This window comes from Leopardus geoffroyi, chromosome A1 (assembly GCF_018350155.1).
Source record: "Leopardus geoffroyi isolate Oge1 chromosome A1, O.geoffroyi_Oge1_pat1.0, whole genome shotgun sequence".
NCBI lineage: Eukaryota > Metazoa > Chordata > Mammalia > Carnivora > Felidae > Leopardus > Leopardus geoffroyi.
Genome location: NC_059326.1, coordinates 135,859,161 through 135,885,699, shown reverse-complemented (window position 1 = coordinate 135,885,699; position 26,539 = coordinate 135,859,161). Strand labels below are relative to the sequence as shown.

At 38.2% G+C, this 26,539-nt stretch overlaps 3 protein-coding genes across 5 annotated transcripts in view; 2 read left to right on the top strand and 1 right to left on the bottom strand.

Annotated features, from left to right (window-relative positions):
• Positions 1-8,499, bottom strand: part of RAD17 (RAD17 checkpoint clamp loader component) — a 39,038-nt gene extending 30,539 nt beyond the window's left edge. Inside the window, 4 exon segments of the mRNA XM_045446131.1 lie at positions 3,413-3,496; positions 4,028-4,282; positions 7,013-7,116; positions 8,360-8,499. Coding sequence (XP_045302087.1) covers positions 3,413-3,496; positions 4,028-4,282; positions 7,013-7,116; positions 8,360-8,375 — 459 coding nt within the window. The 5' untranslated portion in view covers positions 8,376-8,499.
• Positions 8,500-8,595: 96 nt separating this feature from the next.
• On the top strand, positions 8,596-25,721 carry AK6 (adenylate kinase 6). 3 transcript variants are annotated; one of them, XM_045446318.1, is made up of 6 exons: positions 8,657-8,806; positions 10,785-10,877; positions 21,344-21,402; positions 21,504-21,649; positions 24,665-24,716; positions 25,421-25,481. In XM_045446318.1, exons 1-5 carry the CDS (start codon positions 8,680-8,682, stop codon positions 24,696-24,698), a joined length of 459 nt encoding a protein of 152 aa, XP_045302274.1. In that variant the 5' UTR covers positions 8,657-8,679; the 3' UTR covers positions 24,699-24,716; positions 25,421-25,481. The 3 variants fall into 3 exon arrangements, with proteins under 3 accessions (XP_045302257.1, XP_045302274.1, XP_045302266.1); XM_045446301.1 differs by lacking the exon at positions 24,665-24,716 and having other exon boundaries at positions 8,596-8,806; positions 25,421-25,721; XM_045446310.1 differs by lacking the exon at positions 24,665-24,716 and having other exon boundaries at positions 8,714-8,843; positions 25,421-25,721.
• On the top strand, positions 10,785-12,729 carry TAF9 (TATA-box binding protein associated factor 9). The gene is made up of 2 exons (XM_045446290.1): positions 10,785-10,877; positions 11,689-12,729. Exon 2 carries the CDS (start codon positions 11,706-11,708, stop codon positions 12,501-12,503), a length of 798 nt encoding a protein of 265 aa, XP_045302246.1. The 5' UTR covers positions 10,785-10,877; positions 11,689-11,705; the 3' UTR covers positions 12,504-12,729.
• Positions 25,722-26,539: the final 818 nt, after the last annotated feature.

Below are 26,539 nucleotides of genomic sequence, written 5' to 3'. Positions count from 1 at the left end.
CATCTGACTTCAGCTCAGGTCATGATCTTGTGGTTTTTGAGTTCAAGCCCTGTGTCAGGCTCTGTGCTGACAGCTCAGAGCCTGGAGTCTGCTGTGGATTCTTTGTCTCCCCCTCTCTCTGCCCCTCCCGTGCTGGAGCTCTTTCTCTGTCTCTCAACAATGAATAAGCATTAAAAAAAAAAAAAAAAGTAAACATATATATATATATATATGTTAAATATGGTGTCTTTAAACCAAAACAAATACAAAACAAGGTTATATATTGATGACTTGATGTAAATATGGCCAGAGGAAGATTCTGCAGGAACCTAACTACTTACTTCTCTCAGGAACTATGGTTCAGTATTCGCTAACTGTTTCTAGTAACTTTACAGGACATGCCTAATGTAAGTAATGAGAACTGACTACCACCAAGCAGATTACTTTTAAAAAAAGAAGAGGAAGATCAACATGGGCACCCATGTATTTTTCTTATGTAATAAAGTTAAGTGTCTTGTTTTTTTGACACAGTGAGCACAGCCACATAGCAAAAGCTTTGCTTCCAGTAAGAGAAGTGGGAGGTAGGTAGAACACTAAAGCATGAAGACTTGTGTGTTAATGTTCCCATCGCCTAAAATAGAGTTTTTTCTTTTTTTTATTGAAGTATAAATGACATAACCTATTAGTTTCCAGTGTACACATAATGATTTGATATCTTTATACACTATAAAATGATGACTATAAGTCTACTTATCATTTCAACATACAAAATTATTAATTATTGACTATAATTATTAATTATTGACTATAATTATTGACTATATCCCCTATGTACATTTTCATCACATTGTAATAATTTTACCATATTTTGAAGGAAAGATGCTGCCCTGAAAAATTATATTCAGCAGATATTTGAAGTACTTACAATAAATTTAAGAAAAAATAATTTTAGCTTGCCCACAGAAAAATCTAGAAGTCACCAAATTTTTTTTTGAATAAAAATGTCTTGTAATTACTGACATCATTGGACTTTTGTATAATAAAGAGTGTATGATTGGTAGCACTCTAACTTCTTAGAGGGAAGAAGCTTTTAAAATTATAGAGGAAATATTTTCCAAAATACCAACATATGCACACACATACCTAAGTTCATTAGAGTATTAACAGTAACACAAGTAGGTTTAGCACATGATAATGTTTACATTATCAAAGTATTGGTAAGTGAGACAACATAGTGAACATGAAAAAGATATAAATATTAGCCCAGCTAAGAAAATGCCTGGATGTAAGAAGTGTGTCAGGGAAACTGCCCAAGAATCTGTACTCACAAAAGAGAGAGGGGAGATTTTTTGAGCCAGCAGAGGAATACCAATGCTGACACTGCAAATCCACCTTAAATACATTATCTCAACACTAAACCAAATGGTTAGATCCACAGACCAGACAGAAAAAACCTCAATTCAAAAGAGAAAGACCTGTTACCACTGGAGGCAACTAAAACACAAACCCCTTCATCTCAAAGTTGAAAATTAAAGGCAATCCATTAAAATCTATCCTGTGTTTCCAATTGGAATTGTATTTTTTTTTTTTTTAATTTTTTTTTTTTTCAACATTTATTTATTTTTGGGACAGAGAGAGACAGAGCATGAACGGGGGAGGGGCAGCGAGAGAGGGAGACACAGAATCGGAAACAGGCTCCAGGCTCTGAGCCATCAGCCCAGAGCCTGACGCGGGGCTCGAACTCACGGACCGCGAGACCGTGACCTGGCTGAAGTCGGACGCTTAACCGACTGCGCCACCCAGGCGCCCCTGGAATTGTATTTAAACGTAGTTACATAGCCTCAATTAACGTTGGCAAACTTCTGTATAGAAAACTGCCAGCTAACAATTATAGAAAAGTAGAATTTAAAAATCACCATTTTGCAATCTTAACAAAGTAAACTGATTCAGGCAGAGACTGCAAATGGATGCTAAAGCATTTTGGTGAAAGGCTGCTGGGGAACTGGACATATAACATTGTCAAATTTTCTCCCCATAGATTATATGGCAGTTTCAAGGGAAACTTTTCTCACAATGAAGATTTTTTACTATCATTTCCTTAATTTAGTGATCAAACTTAACATCAAAGACAGTAGGAAAACCAAACATATTTTCTCATATGGTACAACATAAAACATACACCATACAACACAGAATATTCTTACAAAAATGTTCAACTTGAGTCTAATCAAGCCCTTAATTCAAACTTCCAGATTACAGGAAATGCAGGATAGAAGAACAAGTTAGACTTCATGAAGAGGAAACAATCTGACAAATTTAGAATGTGAGAGTTCTGCGTATCACCAGGCCTGGTCTCTTCACAATGTCTTAGAGAAAAAGAGAGAGTGAAGTGTACTGTTCTAGATTTTAAAAGACCTAAGAGGTGTAACAATCCAATGCAATGGGTGTTCCCTGATTAGATCCTCGTTGTAACAAATCAGCTGTAAATGACATTTTGGAGACAAATGGATAAATGTGCATATGAAATGAGCATTAGATAACATTAGGGAATTATAACTAATTTTGTTAGAGTAATGGTACATATAGTTAATTAAGAAAATGTTTATTTAAAAAAAAGAGGCATACTGATGTTTCTAAAAATCTGACTGAAATGTCACTTATCTATAATTTACTTTAAAATACTTGAGAGTGAAAATGACGGGTACTTTACGGGCGTATGAGTATTCATTTATTATTCTACTTTCCTTTATATTTGAAAAAATCTCAAAAAAAGTAAGTTTAAAAAAAGAGAGAAAGAGAGGCACCTGGGTGGCTCAGTCGGTTGGCTCAGGTCATGATCTCGCGGTTTGTGAGTTCGAGCCCCACACTGGGCTCTGTGCTGACAACTCAGAGCCTGGAGTCTGCTTCGGATTCTGTGTCTCCCTCTCTCTCTGCCCCTCCCCTCTTCACACTCTGTCCATCTCATGAAATAAACAAACATTAAAAAAAAAAAAAAAAAAAAGGAGAGAGAGAAAGGATATTCTAGCTTGGAAGCCAAGAGTAATTACAGAATTAGGAAGTGAAACAAAAAAATTAGCCTTAAAATGAATGACTGTTTCAGGCTATATTTAGTACAAAAACTAGTAAGTAATTTGCCTCTTGCTTCAGCATGAGATGATTAGATATGCTAAATATGCTAGCACCCTAACCGGTTTATTATGCTTTATGATGACTTAGGAGGACATAAGTGGGAGAAAGAGGTATAAGTAAAGGAGAAAACTCAAAGTCTGAGTCTTTTAGTAAAGCTTGAAGCAGTAAACCAAAGACTTTTATTGTATGTGATCTGGACTTAATGAACAATGTCATCCTAAAAGTTTAACTTCTTACAACCAACCATAAATCGGAGAAACATTTGATGTTAATATATTTTAAAACACATTTCTTATCAAATTACCTGTTTTGGTTGCCTTTCTAAGACTTTAGCTTTTAACCAGGTTTCAACTTCTTCAATTTTCTTTTTATGCACAGCAAGTTCATGCTAAAAATTTCAAGTTTAAAATAAACAATTTTAACCCAAGGATTTTTGGTACATTAGTACACATTAATCTAAATTAAGCATTTTTAATGAAAAAACTAGCAAACAAGTAATACATGAGGTAACTAAAAGTCTTTGTTATTACACTTAATTTTTTATATTGTTATGGAAAAACTCCGTTCTTACGCTGATACCTTTTTATGAAAATTTGGAGCACGTCTGGAATTTTATAATTTTTTTTAAATCCTCAAATACATTTTGGGAAGGGAATAAAAAGAGGAAGGTGTTATACTTAAGAAAAAAATAAACAGATCAATTCTATGTTGGGTTAAATTAAATCCAAGACAAATAAGCAATGGTTCAACTTCGGAAGAACTTGAGAAATGCTAAACAACGGAACATAAAAAAAACCTAGGAACTATTGTTTTTTTCTAATTCATTCATTCAGATTTTTATGAGTAATCATCTGAAAATGCACATTCCTCTCCTTCCTGAAATTAAATTACGTACACTTGTTTGTATCCTACTTAGTACCTGAGTTTCTGGTTTGTATTTATCCACCCATGGTTCGTTTTCAGATAAATAGTCTTTTGAATTTTCTGGACCATAAATCTGTTCTGAAGACCGTGGCTTTTCTCTTTTTCTAGCTGGAAATCTGCTACTTTCTAATCTGGAAGGCACATTTTTTCTTCTGTGACTTGCGTTATTCACATGTAACGATGAGGCAGTAATAGAGATGCCTGTATTCTCTGAAAAATCATCAAACGATGGGTCTACCCAATCTGTTACCTGAAACAAAGAAATGTAAATATTATATTTTCTGCTTCTATTCCCTATGTAAGTAAGCTACAAAAAATATATTCATATACTTGCAATATCTCAAACAAAAATCTCACAACTTAATTCTTTAAGTAAATCTGGCTTTATATCTATTAGTTATTTTTTAACTTCATGCTAGGTACAAATGCATACTTGTCCACTTAACCAGGATAATGATGAATGCCATCTAAAGGAATATAGAATACAAACGTAATTCTTTTTAGTAATTACTATATTCCCAGTATAGAATAGACTGATTATTCTTAAACTTATTGGTAGACTAAAACAAGAATATTAAAATTAAGTACCAAAAAAGAAGCAAAACGAAATAAGGAAATAGAATGTTAAAATACATATATTTTAACCATAAGAAGAGTGTTACTTCTGCCTTGACCAGATTAGTACATTCACAAACTAAGAACCACTGCATACTGATCCAAATAATCCTTATCAGCTTTAACTTTTATGAAGGTACAGTCTAAGAATCCTGATGCTATGAATAATTTGTTCTTTTTTTAAGTTTATTTATTGTCAAAGAGAAAGAAAGCACCAGTGGGGGAGGTTCAGAGAGAGGTAAGAGAGAGAACCCCACGCAGACACAGCAATGCCGGCACAGAGCCCAATGTGGGGCTCCAACTCATGAGCCGTGAGATCAGGACCTGAGATGAAGGCGTACGCTCAACTGAATGAGCCACACAGGCACCCCGCTATGAATAATTTCTAATTATGACTTGATTATATTTTTCTTTAGCCTGTAAAGCAAATACTATTTTCAATAAAGGGAGGTAGGCTTTCCAAGATTTCTTAAATTTGTTTTTAGATTTTCTTAGGTTTCTTAGATTTGTCTAGGAAAACAGAATTGGGATAATAGAACAGGAAAATCAGTGAGTTCTATTTCATGTGCTTCTGGTCTCTAGAAACTGTTGGTCTCTCTACAGTTCCCTTTATCATTAACTTTTCTTTAGAATCCTTTGTAAGGATACACAGAGAAAAATGACGAATTAAGCAATTTAAACCTAAAATTATTTAGGGGTGTCTGGGTGGCTCAGTTGGTTAAGCGTCCAACTCTTGATTTCGGCTCAGGTCATCATCTCACATTCATGAGATCGAGCCCCACGAAGGGCTCTATGCGGACAACGCAGAGCCTGTTTCAGATCCTGTGTCCCTCTCTCTCCACCCTTCCCTGGCTTGTGTGCTCTTGCGCTCTCTCAAACATAAGCAAACGTTAAAAAAAAAAAAAACCTAAAAGTATTTGGGAGTATTAAAAAGTTCTTTTTAGTAACTAAAATTTTTAAGATGAATTTCTTAACATTCCTACAGCGTAAATCTAGAAAAACCTAGCTTAGTACTGGCTTTTGAAATTCCCTGGCTGGCTAACAAGGGGAAACCTAGGGTACATTTTCATTGAATACTCAGCCATAGTTGTGTACCACATATTAGACAATGCTAAGGAAATGCAAGTTGAGATTTAGAAGTATTTTAGGAATGAAAGTCACACTTCACCCCCACTTTAAGGACAAAAAGTTAGGAATATTATCACCAGTGGGTAAAGGAATGAAGACCTGTGGGAAAAAAATTCAGTCATAGCCACCTAATTCATTTCCTCTTCTCCAAGACTGTTAGTGGCACTACAATTTTGGCTCTTTTCTTGTATTTTAAGAGTATGTAAAAATATCATTTGCTATAGTAAACCTTTTGATAGCAAATCTGATCTCGCAATTTTTTTTTTTTTTTTTAATGTTTATGTATTTTTGAGATCAGGGGAGAGGCAGAGAGAGAGGGAGACAAAGGATCCAAAATGGACTCTGCGCTCACAGCAGGTAGCCCAAATGCAGGCTCGAACTCACAAACCACATGATATCACGATGTGAGCTGAAGTCAGGTGCTTAACTGACTGAGCTACCCAGGCGCCCTAATTCTATTTTCTTATATGTATATTTATTTTTGAGAGAGAGAGACAGAGAGAGAAAGAACGACTGTGCGAGAGCACAGGAGGAAGGGAGGGGCAGAGAGAGAGAGGCAGAAAGAGAATCCCAAGCAGGCTCTATACTGCCACTGAGAACCTCACTCAAGGGCTCAAACTCACAAATCATGAAATTATGACCTGAGCCGAAATCAAAATCAGAGCCTTAAATAACTGAGCCACCCAGGCACCCCGATCTCATAGTTCTGATCTGCATGTTACTTATACATTTTACAGTTTTATTTCTTATATAAATGTGGACTCCCATCTACTGGAAAAAAAAAAAAAAAAGACTGAGAAAGAGCAAAGTTTAGTCACTTATTTAAGATCAAAGAAAAATAAGACCCACCACTAGAAAATAGGTACCCTGCAAATGAGTATGATACCACCTGACCCCCATCCTACTCTGCCCACTAGCCTTAGTGAGAACTAAGGTTTCTAAGAGGCACGGCTTGTTGTTACGCTTTAACACCAACTAAGACTCATATATTTCTTTTTCTTCTACTGACCTTTCATTTAAGAGTTTTCAGGCTTTTCTTTGCAACTGAGATTATAATCACTTTTTTAAAATTGTGGTTTTAGTCACTTCACAACTTACTATCACAATTTTTAGATCATTAATTACATCACATACTGGGCATTGTTACTTTGATGGCAATAATAAGTCATTAAGAACATACATAAAATTTACCATTCTTTTTGGACAATTATTACATGGCCATTTTAGTGAGTCATACCTTTGTGGAAGATACCTTTGGTCTAAGAAAAGTTTTTGACATTATAAACTTTAATAGTTCCCATCCGTAGTATACAACCTGTAGTACATTAAAGTATACTTCACCTAGAGAAAAAAAAGAAAAAAATTTCAAAATAGGAAAAACTGAAAAATAGAGGTATGGTGACATATACCATTGTAATCAACAGGATAAGAGAAGTTCAAAAACTAGTGAAAGACAACATAGCAAATATATATAACGAAGTCAAAATGCTACAACAAAGTGTACTTTCAATTACTACAACAATGTCAAATAAACTACTTGTGTTAAGTGTTGTCTTTCACACGTACGCAATATATTAGAAAAAACAGAAAAAACACATACTTCACATTTTGTCAGTAAAAAAAAAAATCAGACAATTCTATTTGTGTTCTTATGCTGAAAATTAAAATTTCCTTCATTTTAAATTACCACTGCAGGTTTTTTTTCCCCACAAAATTAAAAAAAAAAAAAAAACTGACCACATAACAAATTCATACTTCCACTTATCTTGGAAAAAGAGTTTAAATCTAACTGTATAATAACTGTAACTGTTTTCCTTAATTGAACATACTAGGAAATTTGCGGGTAACACTGTATTTTCTGACTTTAATAATTCTTTAATGTTTATATAAACTAGTGAATTCACCAATTTTAAATTAGCTAGAAGCAAAGTTTAAGGTCTGCAAACTTATAAATTGGAAAGTGTATTGGGCTTTATGGTTTGGATGTACACAGTTTATATGTGTAAAAGCTTCCATACACGATAAAACAAACTGTACCCCCCCCCCCAACACACACAAATTGTTCATGATTAGAGAGGTTTTTGCTTTGGAGTTTCAGAGATACATAGGTGGAAAAAAACACCTGTTGGATAAATATAGCTGGCAGGTCGAAATAAAAGATGCAGACTGTTTTTACGGTCAGGACTCTGGTCGCTCTTTGGAAACAAGACTGACAATTACCTCCTTTAAAAAAGAAAAGTAACTGTCCCAGATGATGGATGCCAGTTTCCTGAAATGAGACGTCAGAGGTAGAAAAGACCTTCAAGAATATTTCTGGCCTACTCACCCTCCCACCCCCCGCCACACACACTGCGGGGAGATACTAAGACTAGACATTCGTCAAACGTCAAAGCTACTAATCAGCCGAGATGAGTTCGCGTGCCCCGACCCCAGGCCAGAGTTCTGCACCCCCACCCTCTCATCTCCAAATGGGATGGGCAGGTCGGGAGGAGGAGCGAAGAGAGCTCGGGGAGGCGTTAAGGCAGAGATGGGTTCGAGTCTCTAGAACATATATATACTACAGCCGCAGCCGCGGCGGCCTTACTTTCCGGGAGCTGCATCCCCCTCGTGGGCGGAGAGGAGCGGAGGAGCCCAAGCTCTCCACCAGCGGAAGGGCAACCACCTGGCCCTACCCGGGATCAGCGCCGAGCCTCTCAGAGGTCCCGCCTCCCGGGGACCTTTTAGACCCGTCGGCGCTTCCGCGACACAGGCAGAAGGGCGGCCGCCAACGGCGCCTGTGACTTAGGCATCTACCGCATTGCCTGACCCGAAACGCGGACCTGACCTGTGCCCCAGCTGGGACACTGCACTGAAAACGTGCTATAGAAGGCCAGGTAACCAATGTTCAGTGACTAGGCGGTAGAGATGGGCCGCGAGCGCCGCGCAGGGCCTCAAGAACCCCGAGGCCGCTGGCGCTTGCCGCAGCTCGCCCCTTTCAGCTCCTCCCTGTCGTGCGTAGAGTGCGTGAGCCAAGGCGCCCAGAGCCAGCGCGGTGAGGACCATGTTGCTTCCGAACATCCTGCTCACCGGTCAGGCGCGCGGCGGGGAGGCGCTGGGCTGCGGGGAGGCTACGGACCTGAGTGCTGTGGGGCGTCGGGCGCCAGAAAGGGTGCCGTGCCGTTCGGTGTTTCGAGGCTAGTGGAGGGCGGCGCAGCGTGGCTGTGGTCCCGGCCTCTAGACCTGGTCCTCCGACCGTTGCGGGAGGCGGGGTGGGGGCGGGGAACGTTATTCTTTTGGCCTGAGGTCACTCGGTGAGGTAGGGAGAGAGAGAGAGAGACCTGTCCTGGTCCCTTTTCTGGCAAGAAATCTGATTCTGCCGAATCTTTGGGAATCTGGTTTTTGTTTGTAAAATGGCTGTTGATTTTTTTTCTTTGGTAGGGTTGTGTTTAGAGTTTTAAGCGAGATAATGTAAGGCAGTCATTTTGTATTTAATGCTGGATGCCTCGTCCTTAGGCCTTTCTTGGCCATGTTTCATTTTCCTTGGTGTCTGATAATCACTTTTGGGTAAATGGGTTCGGATATTTGTGACATAGTTTGGTTAACTTGCTGTGTACGTTGAGTTAGCGTCAGAAGCTCTTTTCTGTTTGTTTGTTTGTTTGTTTTTCCTTTCAAAAAGAAAAGGCACCTACTGAGCATCCCTGATCGTTTCTCTTGTTTAGATGCACTAAAGTTCCTGGGATGATAGATTCGTCCCTTCTCGGTCTTTGTACCCGTATGCAGGGCGCTTGTTATACGGGAGGCCTACTGAACTTTCGCATTATGATTTTAAAGACTATTGTTAGCTGTTTAAATGTTTATTAAATTGTAGTTAATAGCATCATGGGGCATTCATGCAAAAGTCAAATGGGTGTAGATGGTGTTGGAACACAAAAATTGAGACGCTCTTCCTGGCAACAAAGCAGTAGAAGTTTATTATTTAACAAAACATAATCTTGTTGACAGTGCCCACGTCTTGTCAGTTTTTGAAAGCTACAGATAGTAATCTGTTTACCTATTATGATTCCTTAGGGGACGACACTACAACTTCTGAACTGTTGGGGTCAGCCAGGGTCCTGGTATTTTAGTATCCAGCCGTACTGTCAAAAAACTAAAGGTGAACATTTTATGGAAAACACAGTAGTCCAGGAAAAAACAAACAAACACAGGATAGTCCAGGGTTCAAACTTGGTGTATTACAGTGGACTTGTAAAAGTTCTTGTCCTGTAAACGGGCATGATTTGTCTCTGTTATCTTTAATTATTATAATGACCAAGTTTTATAACTTCACTGGCTCTAACCTGTTCTGAGCTGAAAATTACACATTTGATTATTTTGAAATAAAATAGATGTAAAAAAGGAAAAGTGAAGAACAATGCCTAGTACTGCTATTTATCTGAAAGGCAATGAACGTATCGTGTGTTTATTATATAAAAATGCTTGTAATACATATGTAATATATATATACATATGCACATATGTGTATATATATGGGTTGCCATATATATAAATATACATGTGTATACACAAACACATATGTGTTAGGATTTCTTGAGAAAGATAAACTGCTTTTCAGTGGTTACCTCTAAGGAAGAGGTAGTGGAGCCAGTAGTGGAAATGAGATTTGTCCCTCATACTGGTTAAATTTTTTCCATGAATAATTTCTTCATTTTTTAAAAATGAAAGCAAATAAATGATGGTAAGTTGAGATCACTAGTGTTATTATTGGAGTATCTGTTATGGTGGCAGGCAGTCTGTGAATTGGTATCAGAATCACCCAAGCCTTACTCCTGATAGATCAGATATACTTGGCAAGATTCTATCCAGCAGGCTTTGAGTAACTTTGATTAGGTCATAGTGTATAGTAATTCACAGAGGATTGCTAATTAGGAAATTTTTCATTTCAGTTGTTAAGCGGTTTAAGAAGGGTAGATAGGTGGCTGAAGTCTAACAAGTATTTTATGAACAGTATTCTTCTGTGGCTTGTCTTACAGGTACACCAGGGGTTGGAAAAACCACCCTAGGCAAAGAACTTGCATCAAGATCAGGACTGAAATACATTAATGTGGGTGATTTAGCTCGAGAAGGTAAGGGATACTTTGGTGCTAGTTTTTGTTTTTTTGGTTTTTTGGTTTTTTTAAAGAGAGTAGATAATGGAGTTAGTACTATATTTGTGAGAGGTACAAAAAGCAGAGACAGTGCTTTTAAGGAATTGATGCTCTGTTGAGGACCCATAGAAAGAGAAAATAAGTGTATAATACTGTGTTCTGGTTGTTTTGACTGTTATATCCCATCCTCCCCTGCCCTCTTGGCCAGTAGTTTTTTGTTGTTGTGTTTTGTTTTGGGTTTTTTTTTTTTTTTTTTGAGTGGTAATAATTGGGAATGTTTCCATGAAGAGATGGGATTTGGGGAGAATGTTTTTGAGATGGACAAACACATAAAAGTGTGGGTACTACTAAGCGTATCTATGGAGATAGTATATTGCTCTCACTGGAAGGACACATTATTTTGAACTCAGTCAGTAGGACATGACTGTTCTTTTTTTTCTTAGATTCATTTGATAGTTGCATGCCTGCACACAACTGAACATTATTCTGAAGTGATAAATGTTTTTATTTATTTTACCGTTTCCCCCCAGTCTTTTATCACTCCCTTATTTGTGTCTTCATTTTTGTATATCCTGTAATGATTTGGATAGGGTGGAAACTCCATAAATTTAAGTAAAGGGGACTTTTAAGTGTGCCTCATTAAAATTAAAAAGATTTAATATTTAAAAATTTTAAATATATTTTCACAATTTTAACAGTATTTAAAATTTAGAAAGTTCCTGACAGTTGCTACTAAAGTAACTATTTCAGGTTTGATCTAATGTACATATTTTTTTCAAATGATCTAAAGTCTGATCAACGGATATCATGGATTCTGGCAAGATGGCTTCTCCCAAGAGCATGCCGAAAGATGCACAGATGATGGCACAAATCCTGAAGGATATGGGGATTACAGAATATGAGCCAAGAGTTATAAATCAGATGTTGGAGTTTGCCTTCCGATATGTGACCACAATTCTAGATGATGCAAAAATTTATTCAAGCCATGCTAAGAAAGCTACTGTTGATGCAGATGATGTGCGATTGGCAATCCAGTGTCGTGCTGATCAGTCTTTTACCTCTCCTCCCCCAAGAGATTTTTTATTAGATATTGCAAGGCAAAGAAATCAAACTCCTTTGCCCTTAATCAAGCCATATTCAGGCCCCAGGTTGCCACCTGATAGATATTGCTTGACTGCTCCAAACTATAGACTTAAGTCTTTACAAAAAAAGGCATCTACTTCTGCGGGAAGAATAACAGTTCCGCGGTTAAGTGTTGGTTCAGTTACTAGCAGACCAAGTACTCCCACGCTTGGCACGCCAACCCCACAAACCATGTCTGTGTCAACTAAAGTAGGGACTCCAATGTCCCTCACAGGGCAAAGGTTTACAGTACAGATGCCCACTTCACAGTCCCCAACTGTAAAAGCATCAATTCCTGCAACATCTGCAGTTCAGAATGTTCTAATTAATCCATCATTAATTGGGTCCAAGAACATTCTTATAACCACTAACATGGTGTCATCACAAAATACTGCCAATGAATCAGCAAATGCATTGAAAAGAAAACGAGAAGATGATGATGATGATGATGACGACGACGATGATGACTATGATAATTTGTAATCTAGCTTTGATGCTTGTAATGTGTACTTGGTCTTGAATCCATTGTACTGAGATTAAACATGCATGCTGGGTGTTTTCATGTTGTGTTGTAGAACATGTAAATTGTATTTAATGAGTAAATATAGTTACTCTCTCTGAGTTGTTGGATTTTCTTTAATAGGATTAGTAATGGTTTTTCATCAGCCTTCAAGTGTAAAAAATAAAGTTGTTCATCACTTTGTTGGTACTTTGGCAATTATGTTTTTAGAAGCAGTTTTCTTTGTGTCACCAACAGGAATAACCCTTAAAACAACTTGAAGTTGTTGTGGCCTGTTCATTACCACTAGAGTGTTACTTCTGGTGTGTTCAGATGTTTAGACCACAGTATGATCCCTAGTGTATAAGTCACTCTCATAGAACTATGTCTCTTTTGGAGAGACCACTTCATCTGTTTTGATGAATAATCTGTCAATTATTAACTTCTTCCTAGGTCCTATTTTTTTATCTCTTTGGTTGTATTTAAGGACCTTTGATGGGTCTCCCATTATCGTTCCACTTTAAAATTGCAAAAAAAATTTTTCCAGTAGGGCACCTGAGTGGCTCAGTCCTTAAGCATCTGACTTCAGCTCAGCTCATGATCTCATGGTTGGTGAGCTTGAGCCCCATGTCACATGAGCCCTGCTTCAGGTGAGCCCCACGTTCTCCTTCTCTCTCTCCCCCTTCCTGCCCCCCCCCCCCCCGCTCCTGCTGCTCCTGGGATTCTCTGCCCCTTGCTCACTTGCCTCCCCCGCAATATCTTTTTTTCCCCAGTATCCTTTTTTGCAGGTCAGTTTTGTACATCTTAGCTTTGTCATATTCTTGATGCTATAAGTATCATGCTCATATTTTTTTTCAGTGTTTTGAGAGAGTGCGTGCGTACACACTCAACTAAGGGAGAGGCAGAGAGAGAGAATCCCAAAGAGGCTCCACACTCAACCTGGAGCCTGATGTGGGGCTCCATCCCATGACCATGAGATCATGACCTGAGCCTAAACCAAGAATCAGATGTTTAACTGCTGAGCCATCCAGATGTCACTCATGGTGATACTTTAATCCAGGTCTGGTATTTATACTTCATAAAATTTAGGTATTTATTTGCTGTTGTACAAGGCTAGTCAGTCTCCCCATTTTATACCTATATAAAATCTGGTTTTCTTCCTTTGCCTGTTGAAAGTGATTTCACAGTCCCATACAGTTGTCAGTTTCAGTCTTGTCTTCCAGTTTCTCTTAACCACTGACTTTAACATTTCTAAATGTAATGAAGTTGCTATATAATTTATCACGAATAGTATGAGAGGAATAATAACACTAGACAATTGGTTCCTGGTGTACTTGTACTCAACACTTTTAGCCAGTGTATGTACACCTAATGGAGTATATAGTCCCAAATGTCCTCTGTATTTTATTGATGAGGTTGTTTCATAAGATAGAATCTAAGCTTTGGGTTCCCCCGCTTCTCCCATAACTCCGGATAAAGGATTTCTGGTCTCTCTTAACATGGTGTTAGATAAAGTACTCTATAGGGTTTTTCATAATGTACCAGATTGTTCTTTTCTCCAGATGCTATTTGAATATATCTGAAAATCTTAACTAGAAAATATACTGAGACCCCTACCTGTTCATTTTTCTCAAATAGTGATATATTTTAAGAGAAACCATGTAATCATCTGTAAAGGAGTGGTTCCCAACTAGGTGTGATTTTTGCCTTTCAGGGGACTTTTGGCAATTTCTGAATACTTTCAGTAGTCAGGACTGGAGTGGAAGCCAGGGATTCTGTTGAACATCCCACAATTCACAGAATAACCCTCCATTCCCATAAAGGAATTATCAAGCTCAAAACATCAGTATTTGAGATTGAGAACCCTGCTATAAAGCAATAAGATCAAAAACAACCCACTTGTTTTAAATAAATCTGTCTAAATAGAATTTATTGCCATTCTAGTAACCTGTTGAGTTGCTATATCATTTGTAAGAGACTTATGCCATGTGGAACCAAGGTAGGAAAAATTAGGTAAGGAATTAAGCTTAATAAAATGGGGAGTCCTAAATATGGTATGGCTAAGAATGCTTTTTTACCCTGTTACTCCAGTCTCAGATTCTTACTTTCCCTTATGCAATCACTTAATTACTTAACAGCGTCCTTAATTTTCCTGCCATAAGTTTATCAGTCTTCAGCCTCTGGTCATAAACCCCAGGATCCCCATATGTCTAGACAAAGTGATATAATTCTATTAACGTTAGGTCCATTTGGAACATTGTTATGCATAGCTGAGCCCTCAGCACTTAAAATCTTGATCTCTTTCTAATCCAGGAGTTGACAAACTGCTGTTTTTTATAGAAACCACATTAGCTGAAGACTAGCGCATGAAGCATGAAGTGTTTGCTATCTGGCCTTTTACAGAAAATGCTTGCTATCCCCGCTCTAACCTCTTTATCCCATTTTTTTCCCCTCCACTGGAAGCTACCCCTGGAAGGCTCTGAAGCTAACCTCCCTGGTGGCCCCTCCAGCACTGCTGTCTCCCAGTCTGCATGTGATCCTCCTACATACACGTCTTCCCCCATAATTTCACTGCAGCTGTATTGTAGTTTTGCCCCTCCCTTTAGTAATCTCATTCACTCTGGACTAGTCACTCCCTTTTTAAAGAGCCCAGTTTCGGGGCACCTGGATGGCTCAGTTGGTTAAGTGTCCAACTTCAACTCCAGTCATGATCTCACAGTCCGTGAGTTTGAGCCCCGTGTCGGGCTCTGCTGACCGCTCAGAGCCTGGAGCCTGCTTCAGATTCTGTGTCTCCTCTTCTCTCTCTGCCCCTCCCATGCTCATGCTCTGTCTCTGTCTCTCAATAATAAACATTAAAAAAAATTTTTTTTCAAGATCCCAGTTTCTAGACACCTACTAAAGGTAATCACCTTCTTGACAGTTGCCAGACCTTTTCACAAACTAAAACATTTAAGAAGCACATGCTCTGAAATCCTGACTACTTGCTCATGCTTGATTCTTGTTCCCCACGCATAGAAACACAAACATGCTAACACAGATCCACTTGCCCCGTAAATCTTGATGGTTTGCCTGAAAAATCCCTATGGTATCCCTATCCTATTTTCAAGCCCATTTCTCCTAAATCTCCTACTCTTTAGTGTCTTTTCCTCTTCTATGCCATTATTATGTCCTTTATAAAGAAGAGGGAGAGGGAATAAACAAGACTTGAACTTTTTCTGATAAAGTCCATCATCTGTAATGTATGGATTATGAACTGGTTTGAGTTTACCTTTAGCCTTACCTGCAGCCACTCCCCTAGGTTCCCTTCATTCTGTGCGCAGTGCGCTTGTTCCTCACTGGGAATTGACCTCCAGGTCTTTACAAGTGCTGTTCCCTTTACCTGGAGATGCCCTTATCTGCCTTTTTTTTTTTTTTTTTTTTTTAATCTGCCTTTTATTTTTTTATTTTTATTTTTTTAATTTTTTTTTCAACGTTTATTTTTAGGACAGAGAGAGACAGAGCATGAACGGGGGAGGGGCAGAGAGAGAGGGAGACACAGAATCGGAAACAGGCTCCAGGCTCTGAGCCATCAGCCCAGAGCCTGACGCGGGGCTCGAACTCACCGACCGCGAGATCGTGACCTGGCTGAAGTCGGACGCTTAACCGACTGCGCCACCCAGGCGCCCCTTTAATCTGCCTTTTAAACAACTCTTTAAAAGACCCAACTCAAGGGGGGCGCCTGGGTGACTCAGTTGAGTGGCTGACTCTTGATTTCCGCTCAGGTCATGATCCCAGGGTCGTGGGATGGAGTCCTGCGCCAGGCTCTGCACCAAGCGTGGATCGTGCTTGAGATTCTTAAAAAAAGAGAGAAAGACCCAACTCAAATGTCACATCTTTGGTGCTCACTAACTTCTCTAAGGATTTATTGTGCTTTTCTCTACATAAAAGGTCAGGTATCAAGGCACTATATCTTTCTAAACCAATTAGCTTCTTGTACTAATTGCATTACAGTTATAAGCTTCTTGTTGGATTGAGGTAAATGTGGTAAACTTTTCAAAGTAAGAAATCAGGGGGTTGGGGAGGGGGTGCTTGGCCGGCCGAGTCTGTAGAGCATGGGACTCAAGATCACAGGGTTGTGAGTTCAAGCCCTACATTGGGCATGGAGCCTACTTAAAAAAAAAAAGAAAAAAGTACAAAGTAAGAAATCTGAAAATGTTTTAAATATTGGCAATAGCAATGAAATAGCATTCAACATCATTAAAGAACAGCTTTCATGTGAGTATAAACTCTAGGAGGGCAGTTAAAATGTAATGATTTTATTGCTTGACTAACAACAGGTAGGAAGATCTTTTGAGGTAAGAACTTAAGCCATTTAACTTTGGCCCCACAATTTGTTTTCTGCAACTAACTTTAAATCATAAAACTTTGTTGAGAAAATTGAATTTTCTAAGCTTTTGGTAGGTTAATCAGTTCAAGCCTTTTTATCGTTTCTAGATTAGGATCCTGTACTTAGCTCTAAATTTGACTTCCAACTGAAACTTTGTAAAGTGGCATACATAAAAAAATAATAAAGTAGCATACGTTTTTCCGTTTTTTTCAGAAATTTGAAATGAACTTTTTAAAAAATTTTTTTTTTAACTTTTTTTTCTTTTAACATTTATTGTTGAGAGACAGAGACAGACAGAGCATGAGCATGGGAGGGGCTAGAGAGAGAGAGAGACAATCCGAAGCAGGCTCCAGACTCTGAGCTGTCAGCACAGAGCATGACACGGGGCCTGAACCCACGAATCGTGAGATCATAACTGGAGCCGAAGTCGGATACCTAACTGACTAAGCCACCCAGGCACCCTTTAATGTTTATTTTTAAGAGCTAGAGGGCACAAGTGGGGGAGAAGCAGAGAGAGGGGGGACAGAGGATGCCAAGTGGGCTCTGCACCGACAGCAGAGAGCCTGACGCGGTACTCGTACTCCCGAACTCAGAGACCATGATCTGATCCAAAGTTGGACGCTCAACCGACTGAGTCACCAGGGACCCCATGCAATTTGAAATGAACTTTAAAGGATTTTTTTTTTTTTCAACGTTTATTTATTTTTGGGACAGAGAGAGACATAGCATGAACGGGGGAGGGGCAGAGAGAGAGGGAGACACAGAATCGGAAACAGGCTCCAGGCTCTGAGCCATCAGCCCAGAGCCCGACGCGGGGCTCAAACTCACGGACCGCGAGATCGTGACCTGGCTGAAGTCGGACGCTTAACCGACTGCGCCACCCAGGCGCCCCTTTAAAGGATTTTTTATTTATTTTTTATTTTTTTGAGAGCAAGCACAAGCCGGGGAGGGGCAGAGAGAGAGAGAGGGAGAGAGAGAATCCCAAATAGGCTTTGCTCTGCCCGTGCAGAGTCCAATGCAGGACTTGATTTCACAAACCATGAGATCATGACCTGAGCTGAAATCAAGAGCTGTACGCTTACCTGACTGAGCGACCCAGGCGCCCCTAAAATGAACTTTAGAATCCATTTCTCCATTCCCTATGGTACAGGATATAATTATCACTCATCTAAAATTCTGCAGTAGCCTTGATCTGGTATCCCTGTTTCTGGATTTGCTTCCTTCTAACTTATTCTCTATGGAGAAACCAAAATAATTTTTAAAAATTTGTAATTGATCCTGTCATTTCAGGCTTAAAATGTTTTAATGATTTTACTTTGCCTTAGGTTAAGTCTAACTCTGCAACCCTTTTTGATCTGGCTTCAATTTACCTGACCCTTTATCACCTCTTTTATACATAGTCTAAGAAACTTTCCCTCCCTTAAGTCTTGCCCTCTTAATTCTGCCTTTGAATATCGTTTTTCTCTGTTGAAAATAGTCATCCCTACCTTTTTTCCCTAGGTACCTGCTTCAAGTCTCCACTTAAAAGTCACTTCCTCCAGGAAGCCTTCCATAATGTTCCACGTTTAAAGTATTATCCTATTAAAATTTCCAGGTTACTTTGTCAACTCTTTAAGGGAAAGACTATGTTTGCCTTCTTGGTCATTTTGCTCATTATTAAATCCTTATTATCCCTACAGGCACTTGTACATGGTAGGTATTTGATAGGTGTTTTTTGAAATGAATGTTTTAAAGGTTGGATTACACTATTCAACTACATTAACATGATTTAAAAAATCCTGCATTTCAGCATTGCGGTATAAAGACTTTAATTCTAACTCAATATTGCAGTGGTTGTCTCTATTTTAGATAGCATATTTTTTAACGATTTTACTAGTCTTGAGAGTTAAGGATTTAAAATATGAAGGAACCTCAGTATTTATCTACTGCAGATTCCTACATAGTATGGAATCAACAGTAGGTATTAGATTTTGTGGCATTGTAAAAATAATACACCAAAAAAGTACTCCAAATCCTAATTTATTTCCATCTTTTGTATTTCTGATCTTTGGCCCTATTACAACTTTGAATTCTGCTTTTTATGTTTTACCCTTTGTGTCATAAGCATTTATCATGTGTGACCTAGTCCATACTACATAATACTACCTAATATTTATTTTCTTAACTTTAATTACATAATATTTCATCAAACTAGTAAACCGAGATTTAAGTTTTTCCTATTGTTGAATGTTTATCACTTAAAATTTTTTTCTGGCTACAAATTAAATGGTAGAGGAAATCTATGAATGGATATGACATTTTTATTTTTAAAATTATTTTTTAAATATTATTTATTTTTAAGAGAGTGTGAGTGGGGAGGTACAGAGGGAGGGGGAGACAGAGGATCTGAAGCTGGCTCCATGATGACAGCATAGAGCCGGACGCACTGCTCAAACCCATGAACTGATCAGATCATGACCTGAGCCGAAGTTGGACACTCAACCCAGACACCCCTAAAATTATTTTTGAAATACATTTCCAATTTATTATATACATATAGGATTAATGCAACAGGCATAAAAAGGGTAATTTTAATTATATCTCTTTAATAGCCGGGAAAGTCCAACATATTTTCATTGTATGTTTATTAATTACTTTCATTGTGTGTGAATTCCTTTTTGTTAAGGTACATATTTTTAATCTTGATTTTGAAGGTCATTATGTAATCTACACTTCAGGCCTTTGTCCTACTACAAAAATTTCTCCCAGTAGTTGTTTTTATTGCTACATTATTTTTCACTGAACAGAGATTTAGCATTTTATGTGTTTTAAAATGAACAAACTCAAATGAATCATTCCTTTACAGATTAAATTTTCCACTAATTGTCTTTGAATTAAACAATTGGCTCTTTAATCCAGTTTATAGTATACAGGATTTAGATTATTTGTAAATCATTATCCAGTTTTCCCAATGCCAAGACAGTTTAATTTTTTTAGCTAGAGTATCTGGTAATTGCACAGTAATCCAGGGAAGCAGATGGCACAGGGAGGTGCTTCAGAGGTGCTCACATGGCCAGAATGAGTCCATACACTGTCCTGGCAGGACAAAAAGTTGCAACTGTCTCAGTGCCTCCCACTGACCCTCAGAACTACCCTTTTATTACTTCAGAACTCATGCTCATTTTAACCTAATTTCAACCTGGGCCAAAATATTGGAGGGAAAGATGTGGGAGGACTATAGCATGCTCTTAGAGATGGCTCAAAGGATGGTCTAAGCCTTATTACATATTTCTTAGAGATTTAGGTGAGCATAGGATTATGTCTCACCTTCTAAAGCAAGACTTCCTTTGAAAGCCAGCTTTGATTTGTTGGAAAATTCTTACATGAGATTTAAATCTGCCTTCTTTATAACTGCCCATCATTCTTGTTTTGCCTCCTGAAATGTTTATTCGACCCATGGGTTTTGAGGATCCTGGAAACCTAGAAGTAAAAATACTGTTATCATGTGTGACCTAGTCCATACTACATAATACTACCTAATATTTATTTTCTTAACTTTAATTACATAATATTTCATCAAACTAGTAAACCGAGATTTAAGTTTTTCCTATTGTTGAATGTTTATCACTTGAGATTTTTTCTGGCTAGAAATTAAACGGTAGAGGAAATCTATGAATGGATATGACATTTTTATTTTTAAAATTATTTTTTAAATGTCTTTATTTATTTTTTTTTTCAACGTTTATTTATTTTTGGGACAGAGAGAGACAGAACATGAACGGGGGAGGGTCAGAGAGAGAGGGAGACACAGAATTGGAAATAGGCTCCAGGCTCTGAGCCATCAGCCCAGAGCCTGACGCGGGGCTGGAACTCACGGACCGCGAGATCGTGACCTGGCTGAAGTCGGACGCTTAACCGACTGCGCCACCCAGGCGCCCCTAAATGTCTTTATTTTTAAGAGCACTTGGGTCAAACTGACTCTCCTTTCCCAGACCCCACGAAGATGGGACCTGTGTGACTGAGGGCTCATTTTTAGAATTGAGAAACTGCTGTTGCTTCTACTAAGTTCCATCTCCTTAGCCTAAAATATTTGATAATCTATTGTTAATGTGTGTGAGTGTCTGTATCCCTGTGTCCCTTCTTCCCACCAAATAGCTCAACAAAAATAATGCAGTCCTCTTCTATTAGTCCCACAAATTCTGAAATCATTCATTTTTTTAGTTGGTTTCAATTTTGATAGCTAAAATTGTATCAGATATATTGCTATCCAAGTTTTCCTCTAGGTAAAATTCTGATTTAATCAGCATTGCTCTTTACATTTGGTGTCCGTGTGACATCTGCTGTGTGTTAGTGCCCTCTCTAGTCTCTCAAAGAGTAATTGATGGTATATTTCCTTTCCTAAAGTCTAAAATTAATTGAAAATTACTGACAGTTACTTATAAAATACTAGTTTAATAAGCCAGTGTAAATCTCTTTTAGGGCAGTTATATGATGGCTATGATGAAGAGTATGATTGCCCCATTTTAGATGAAGATAGAGTAAGTACAAGTTTTTTTATAAAGTATACCTCTTAAAATTTAATAGGAAAGTTGACCTCATTTTTTTTAAAAGGAGCATTCTTTTTGTCCCTTTCTTACAGGTAGTTGATGAATTAGAAAACCAAATGAGTGAAGGTGGAGTTATTGTTGATTACCATGGTTGTGATTTCTTCCCTGAACGCTGGTTTCATATAGTTTTTGTGCTGCGAGCAGATAACAGTGTATTGTACAAAAGACTTGAAACAAGGTAAGAAAGGAAAAACACTGAATTCTTAAAGTATGATATAACCCTTTTATTCAGATTCCTGAAATTAGCCGGTACAACCATGATAAAGGATTCCTTTCGAATATGTGACTATTGGTCTCTCATTATAAACCAAGTCTGTATGGTACCAACGCTCTGAATCTAAGAGAAAAAGATGCATTTGTAAAACACAGGTAATAGTTTATAACTGAGTAAATGAATACTGCAACTGACAGTTTCATTAAATAAAATATACTGTCACAGCAACTCTATTTAGTCATGATGTTTCCTTAATGTAAAACCTTCCTGGGAAAACAACCAAGCCAATAACAAAGTCTGACTGCTGAATGTACATTACCCACTCAAAATATCCGCACAACATGAATGGGAAAGTTTATGAAAAACTGACAAGATAAATCAACATTTCCAACCTTTAAAATATATTTTGAGTTGGTCCCCCCAAGAGAGCATCAGACTTAATCCAGAATAAACAAAAAAGAGGAATTTTTATGGGAAACATTTTTCCACTGTCTTTTGAGTCAAGCTGTAGGAAGATGGAGGTTCTAGAGGATCTATGGGGCAATCTCAGAAGGAACGCTTCAAAAGTTTCCCTGAGTTCAGGTTTAGAATTCCTAGTTCTCAATGACAGTAGTCAGCTCTGACTAACCATCACTGCATAGGATACTTGTAAAATCCTTACACCAAGGAGTATAGTAGCAAATATATGGGGAAAGTTGGAGCTAGACCTAAAACCGTAATCGTCTTTTTTAGGCAGAGAAAAGACATTAAGTGTTTTAACAGAGAAGTAATGGAGACCATATGGTACACATTCCTTTCTGCAAACCAAACAATTTAAATTTTTTATTAAAAATTATTGTTTTGGGGCACCTGGCTGGCTCAGTTGGTAGACCATGCAACTCTTGATTTCAGGGTTTTAAGTTCAAGCCCCATATTGGGTGTTGAGATTACTTAAAATCTGTAAAAGAAGAAATTTACTGTTTTGGAGCACCTGGCCGGCTCAGTCAGTGGAGCATGCTGTGCTCGATCTTGGGGTTGTAAGTTCAAGCCCCACCTTTGGTATAGAGATTACTTAAAAATAAAATCTTAAAAAAAAGATTTCTGTTTTATATAAATAGCCAAAGACTAAGATATGAAAAAATTTGAGAGAGCTTGTCTTGTTTTTAGCCACTGAAAAAGTTACAAAGTAATCAATCACCTTAAAAAAAAATAACAGCTTTACTGAGCTAAATTCACATACATACAATTCACCCATTAGAAGTATACACATTTGTTTTTAGTATATTCACAGAATTATGCATCCGTTACTACAGCCAATTTTAGAAAATGTTCATTGTCTCCCTTCCCAAAAACCTGTGCCCATTAGCAGTCACTCCCCATATTTCCTCTCAGTCCCCTGGCCCTAGGCAACCAGTAATTGACCTTCTGTCTGTTTGGATTTGCCTATTCTGGACATTTTATGTAAAAGAAATCTTACAGTACATGATCTTCTGTGTTTGGCTTCTTTTATTTAACATAATGTTTTCAGAGTTCATCTATGTTGCAGCATGTATCAATACTTCGTTTTTATCCACTTACCAGAATATAGACATTTGGTTCTTTTCCATTTTTTGGCTATTGTAAATAATAGTGCTGTGAATATTTGTGCCTGTGATTTTATGTGGACATTGTGTTCAATTATCTTGGATATGAAGTTTAAGAATGGGATTGCTGGGTAATAAACTCCATGTTTAACCTTTTGAGGAACCGTTAGACTGTTAGCCAAAGTGGCTGTACCAATTTGCCTTCCTAAGAGCAGTGTTTGAAGGCTCTAGTATTTCCACATCCTTGTGGACACTTGTTATGTCTTTTCATTGTAGCCATCCCATTGGGTATGAAGTAGTATCTCATTGTGGTTTTGATTTGCATTTCCTTGATCGCTAATGATATTGAGCATCTTTTCATGTACTCATTGCCCATTTGTCTGTCTTCTTGGGAGAAATAGCTCTTCAGACCCTTTGCCCAGTTTTTTATTGGGTTATGCTTCCTTCTTAATTATGAGTTCTTTGCGTATTTTAGATGCAAATCCCTTAGCAGATATATGATTTGCAAAAATTTTCTCTCATTCTGTTGGTTATGTTTTCATATAATCATCCTTCAGTAGTTCGATTTACTTTTTTTTTTTTAATGTTTATTTTTGAGAGAGAGACAGAGTGTGAGTGGGGGAGGGACAGAAAGAGAGGGAGACACAAAACTTGAAGCAGGCTTTAGGCTCCATGCTGTCAGCACAGGACCAGATGCAGGGCTCAAACCTACGAACCGTGAGATCATGACCGAGCTGAAGTCAGATGCTTAACTGACTGAGCCATCTAGGCACCCCATAAGTAATTCAATTTACTCTTGATTGTTACAAGGTTGAACTAATAAGAATTTTTAAAAATCTTTTTCATTAGCTAATTAATTAGTTGGCTAATTTACATATCTGCCTAAAGATAATGTAAGTTAATTTTTTTTTACATCTTTGGAATTGGTAAAGCACAGATACATCTATCTGTATGATCAAGTACCCAATTAGTATATAGTGTTCCTATCAGAAGTATTTATTTTTTTTAAATGTTATTTTTTATTTTTTGTAAAGTTTATTTATTTTGAGAGAGACAGGGCAAGTGTGAGCTGGGAAAGGGCAGAAAGAAAGGGAGACAGAGAATCCCAAGCAGGCTCTGCACTGTTGGCACACAGCCAAACGTGGGGCTCGGTCTTATGAATCGTGAGACCATGATCTGAGCTGAAACGATGAGTCAGACACTTAACTGACTGAGCCACCCAAGCACCCCTAAGATTTTATTTTTTAACTAATCTCTACACCCAATACTGGGCTGGAACTTACAACCCCAAGATCAGGAGTTGCATGCTCCACCCACTGAGCCAGCCAGGGGCCCCCCATAAGTATTTCATTTTTATACACTACTTCGTTGTTTTATCTGTCTATATCTTAATTCCTCTAATTTCTTTTGAATCTAGGACCAAAGCTCTACACTTCTTATTTATCTCATAGCTCAATATCTGGCTTGAGGTAGGTAGATATGTTTGCTAATGGAACGGATGACAAATTTTGGGGGCCGAAATTAAGACAAACCTAAACATTGGATATTAGTTTTAACTTCTTGTCAAAAAAGCCTCTCAGGGCACCTGGGTGGCTCAGTTGGTTAAGCATAGGACTTGGGCTCAGGTCATGAGCTTACAGTTCATGGGATCAAGCCCTGCATTTGGGCTCTTTGCTGACAGTGCAGAGCCTGTTTAGGATTTTCTCTCTCTCCCTCTCTGCCCCTCCCCTGCTCATGCTCTCTCTCTCTCTCTGTCTCTCAATAAACCTTACATATTTAAAAAAGTCTCATATTGGGGCGCCTGGGTGGCTCAGTTGACTTTGGCTCAAGTCATGATCTCATGGTTCATGGGTTTGAGCCCCATGTCAGGCTCTCTGCTGACAGCTCAGAGCCTGGAGTCTGCTTCGGATTCTTTGTCTCCCTCTCTCTCTTCCCCTCCCCTGCTCACTCTCTGTCTCTCGCTCAAAAATAAATAAACATCAAAAAAATAAATAACTAAAAAAAAGTCTCATATTTACAGGTGCCAGTCTATTTTGTTTAAATAAATAGACTACAAGAAGTATTTTTGCATGATATTTCATGTATTTAAAAGTGTCCGGTTTCTCTTGTGTTCCTAAAACTCCAGTTAATGCCATTCATTTTGCTGTTTTTTTATCTTCTCATTGCCTTCCAGGGGTTATAATGAGAAGAAACTAAAAGATAATATTCAGTGTGAAATTTTTCAAGTTCTTTATGAAGAAGCATTAGCATCCTACAAGGAAGAAATAGTACATCAGCTGCCCAGCAATAAACCAGAAGATCTAGAGGATAACATCAATCAGATATTGAAGTGGATTGAGCAGTGGATTAAGGATCATAGCTCCTGATTTACAAGACTCCTAGCCACTTTACAACCACTCTTATTATATCTCTGCCATATTGAATAAATTGTCCAATTGTCGGTGAAGCTTTTTTATTAAAATTGAGCTGCAAGATTAGTAGATGGATGGCCTAAAGGTTTATGTGTGGGCTTTCTTTCTCCATGAGAAAGCAAAAGTCTCAAGTATAGTATATATAATATCATTAAGGATTGATAGTAAAAACTGTTCATTTTAAATGCTTCAACAGGGGCGCCTGGGTGGCGCAGTCGGTTAAGCGTCCGACTTCAGCCAGGTCATGATCTCGCGGTCTGTGAGTTCGAGCCCCACGTCAGGCTCTGGGCTGATGGCTCAGAGCCTGGAGCCTGTTTCCAATTCTGTGTCTCCCTCTCTCTCTGCCCCTCCCCCGTTCATGCTCTGTCTCTCTCTGTCCCAAAAATAAATAAACGTTGAAAAAAAAGTTTTTAAAAAAAATAAAAATAAAAAAAATAAAAATAAAATAAATGCTTCAACAGCTAAAGAATAAATAAATCTGACCACATGGGTAGCTATCTTTTAAGTTCATTGCAGAATAAAGTAAAAGTGATCCCTTAAAGTAAAAGTTAAGACTGAAGATAAAACATCAGAGGTTTTCATTTTTATTTCTTTGCTTAAAAAACAAACACACAGGGGCTCCTGGGCGGCTCAGTCAGTTGAGCTTCTGACTCTTGATTTCAGCTCATGTCATGATCACAGGGTCATGGGATTGAGCCCCGTGTAGGGCTCCATGCTGAGTGTGCAGTCTGCTGAAGATTCTCTCTCTCTCTCTCTCTCTCTCTGCCCCTCTCCCCCGCTCACCCTCACCCCTCCCCCCATCTCAAATAAACACACACACACACACACACACACAAAGAAATGGTAATACTTATACTCTACAAAAATTGGAAGGTACAAAA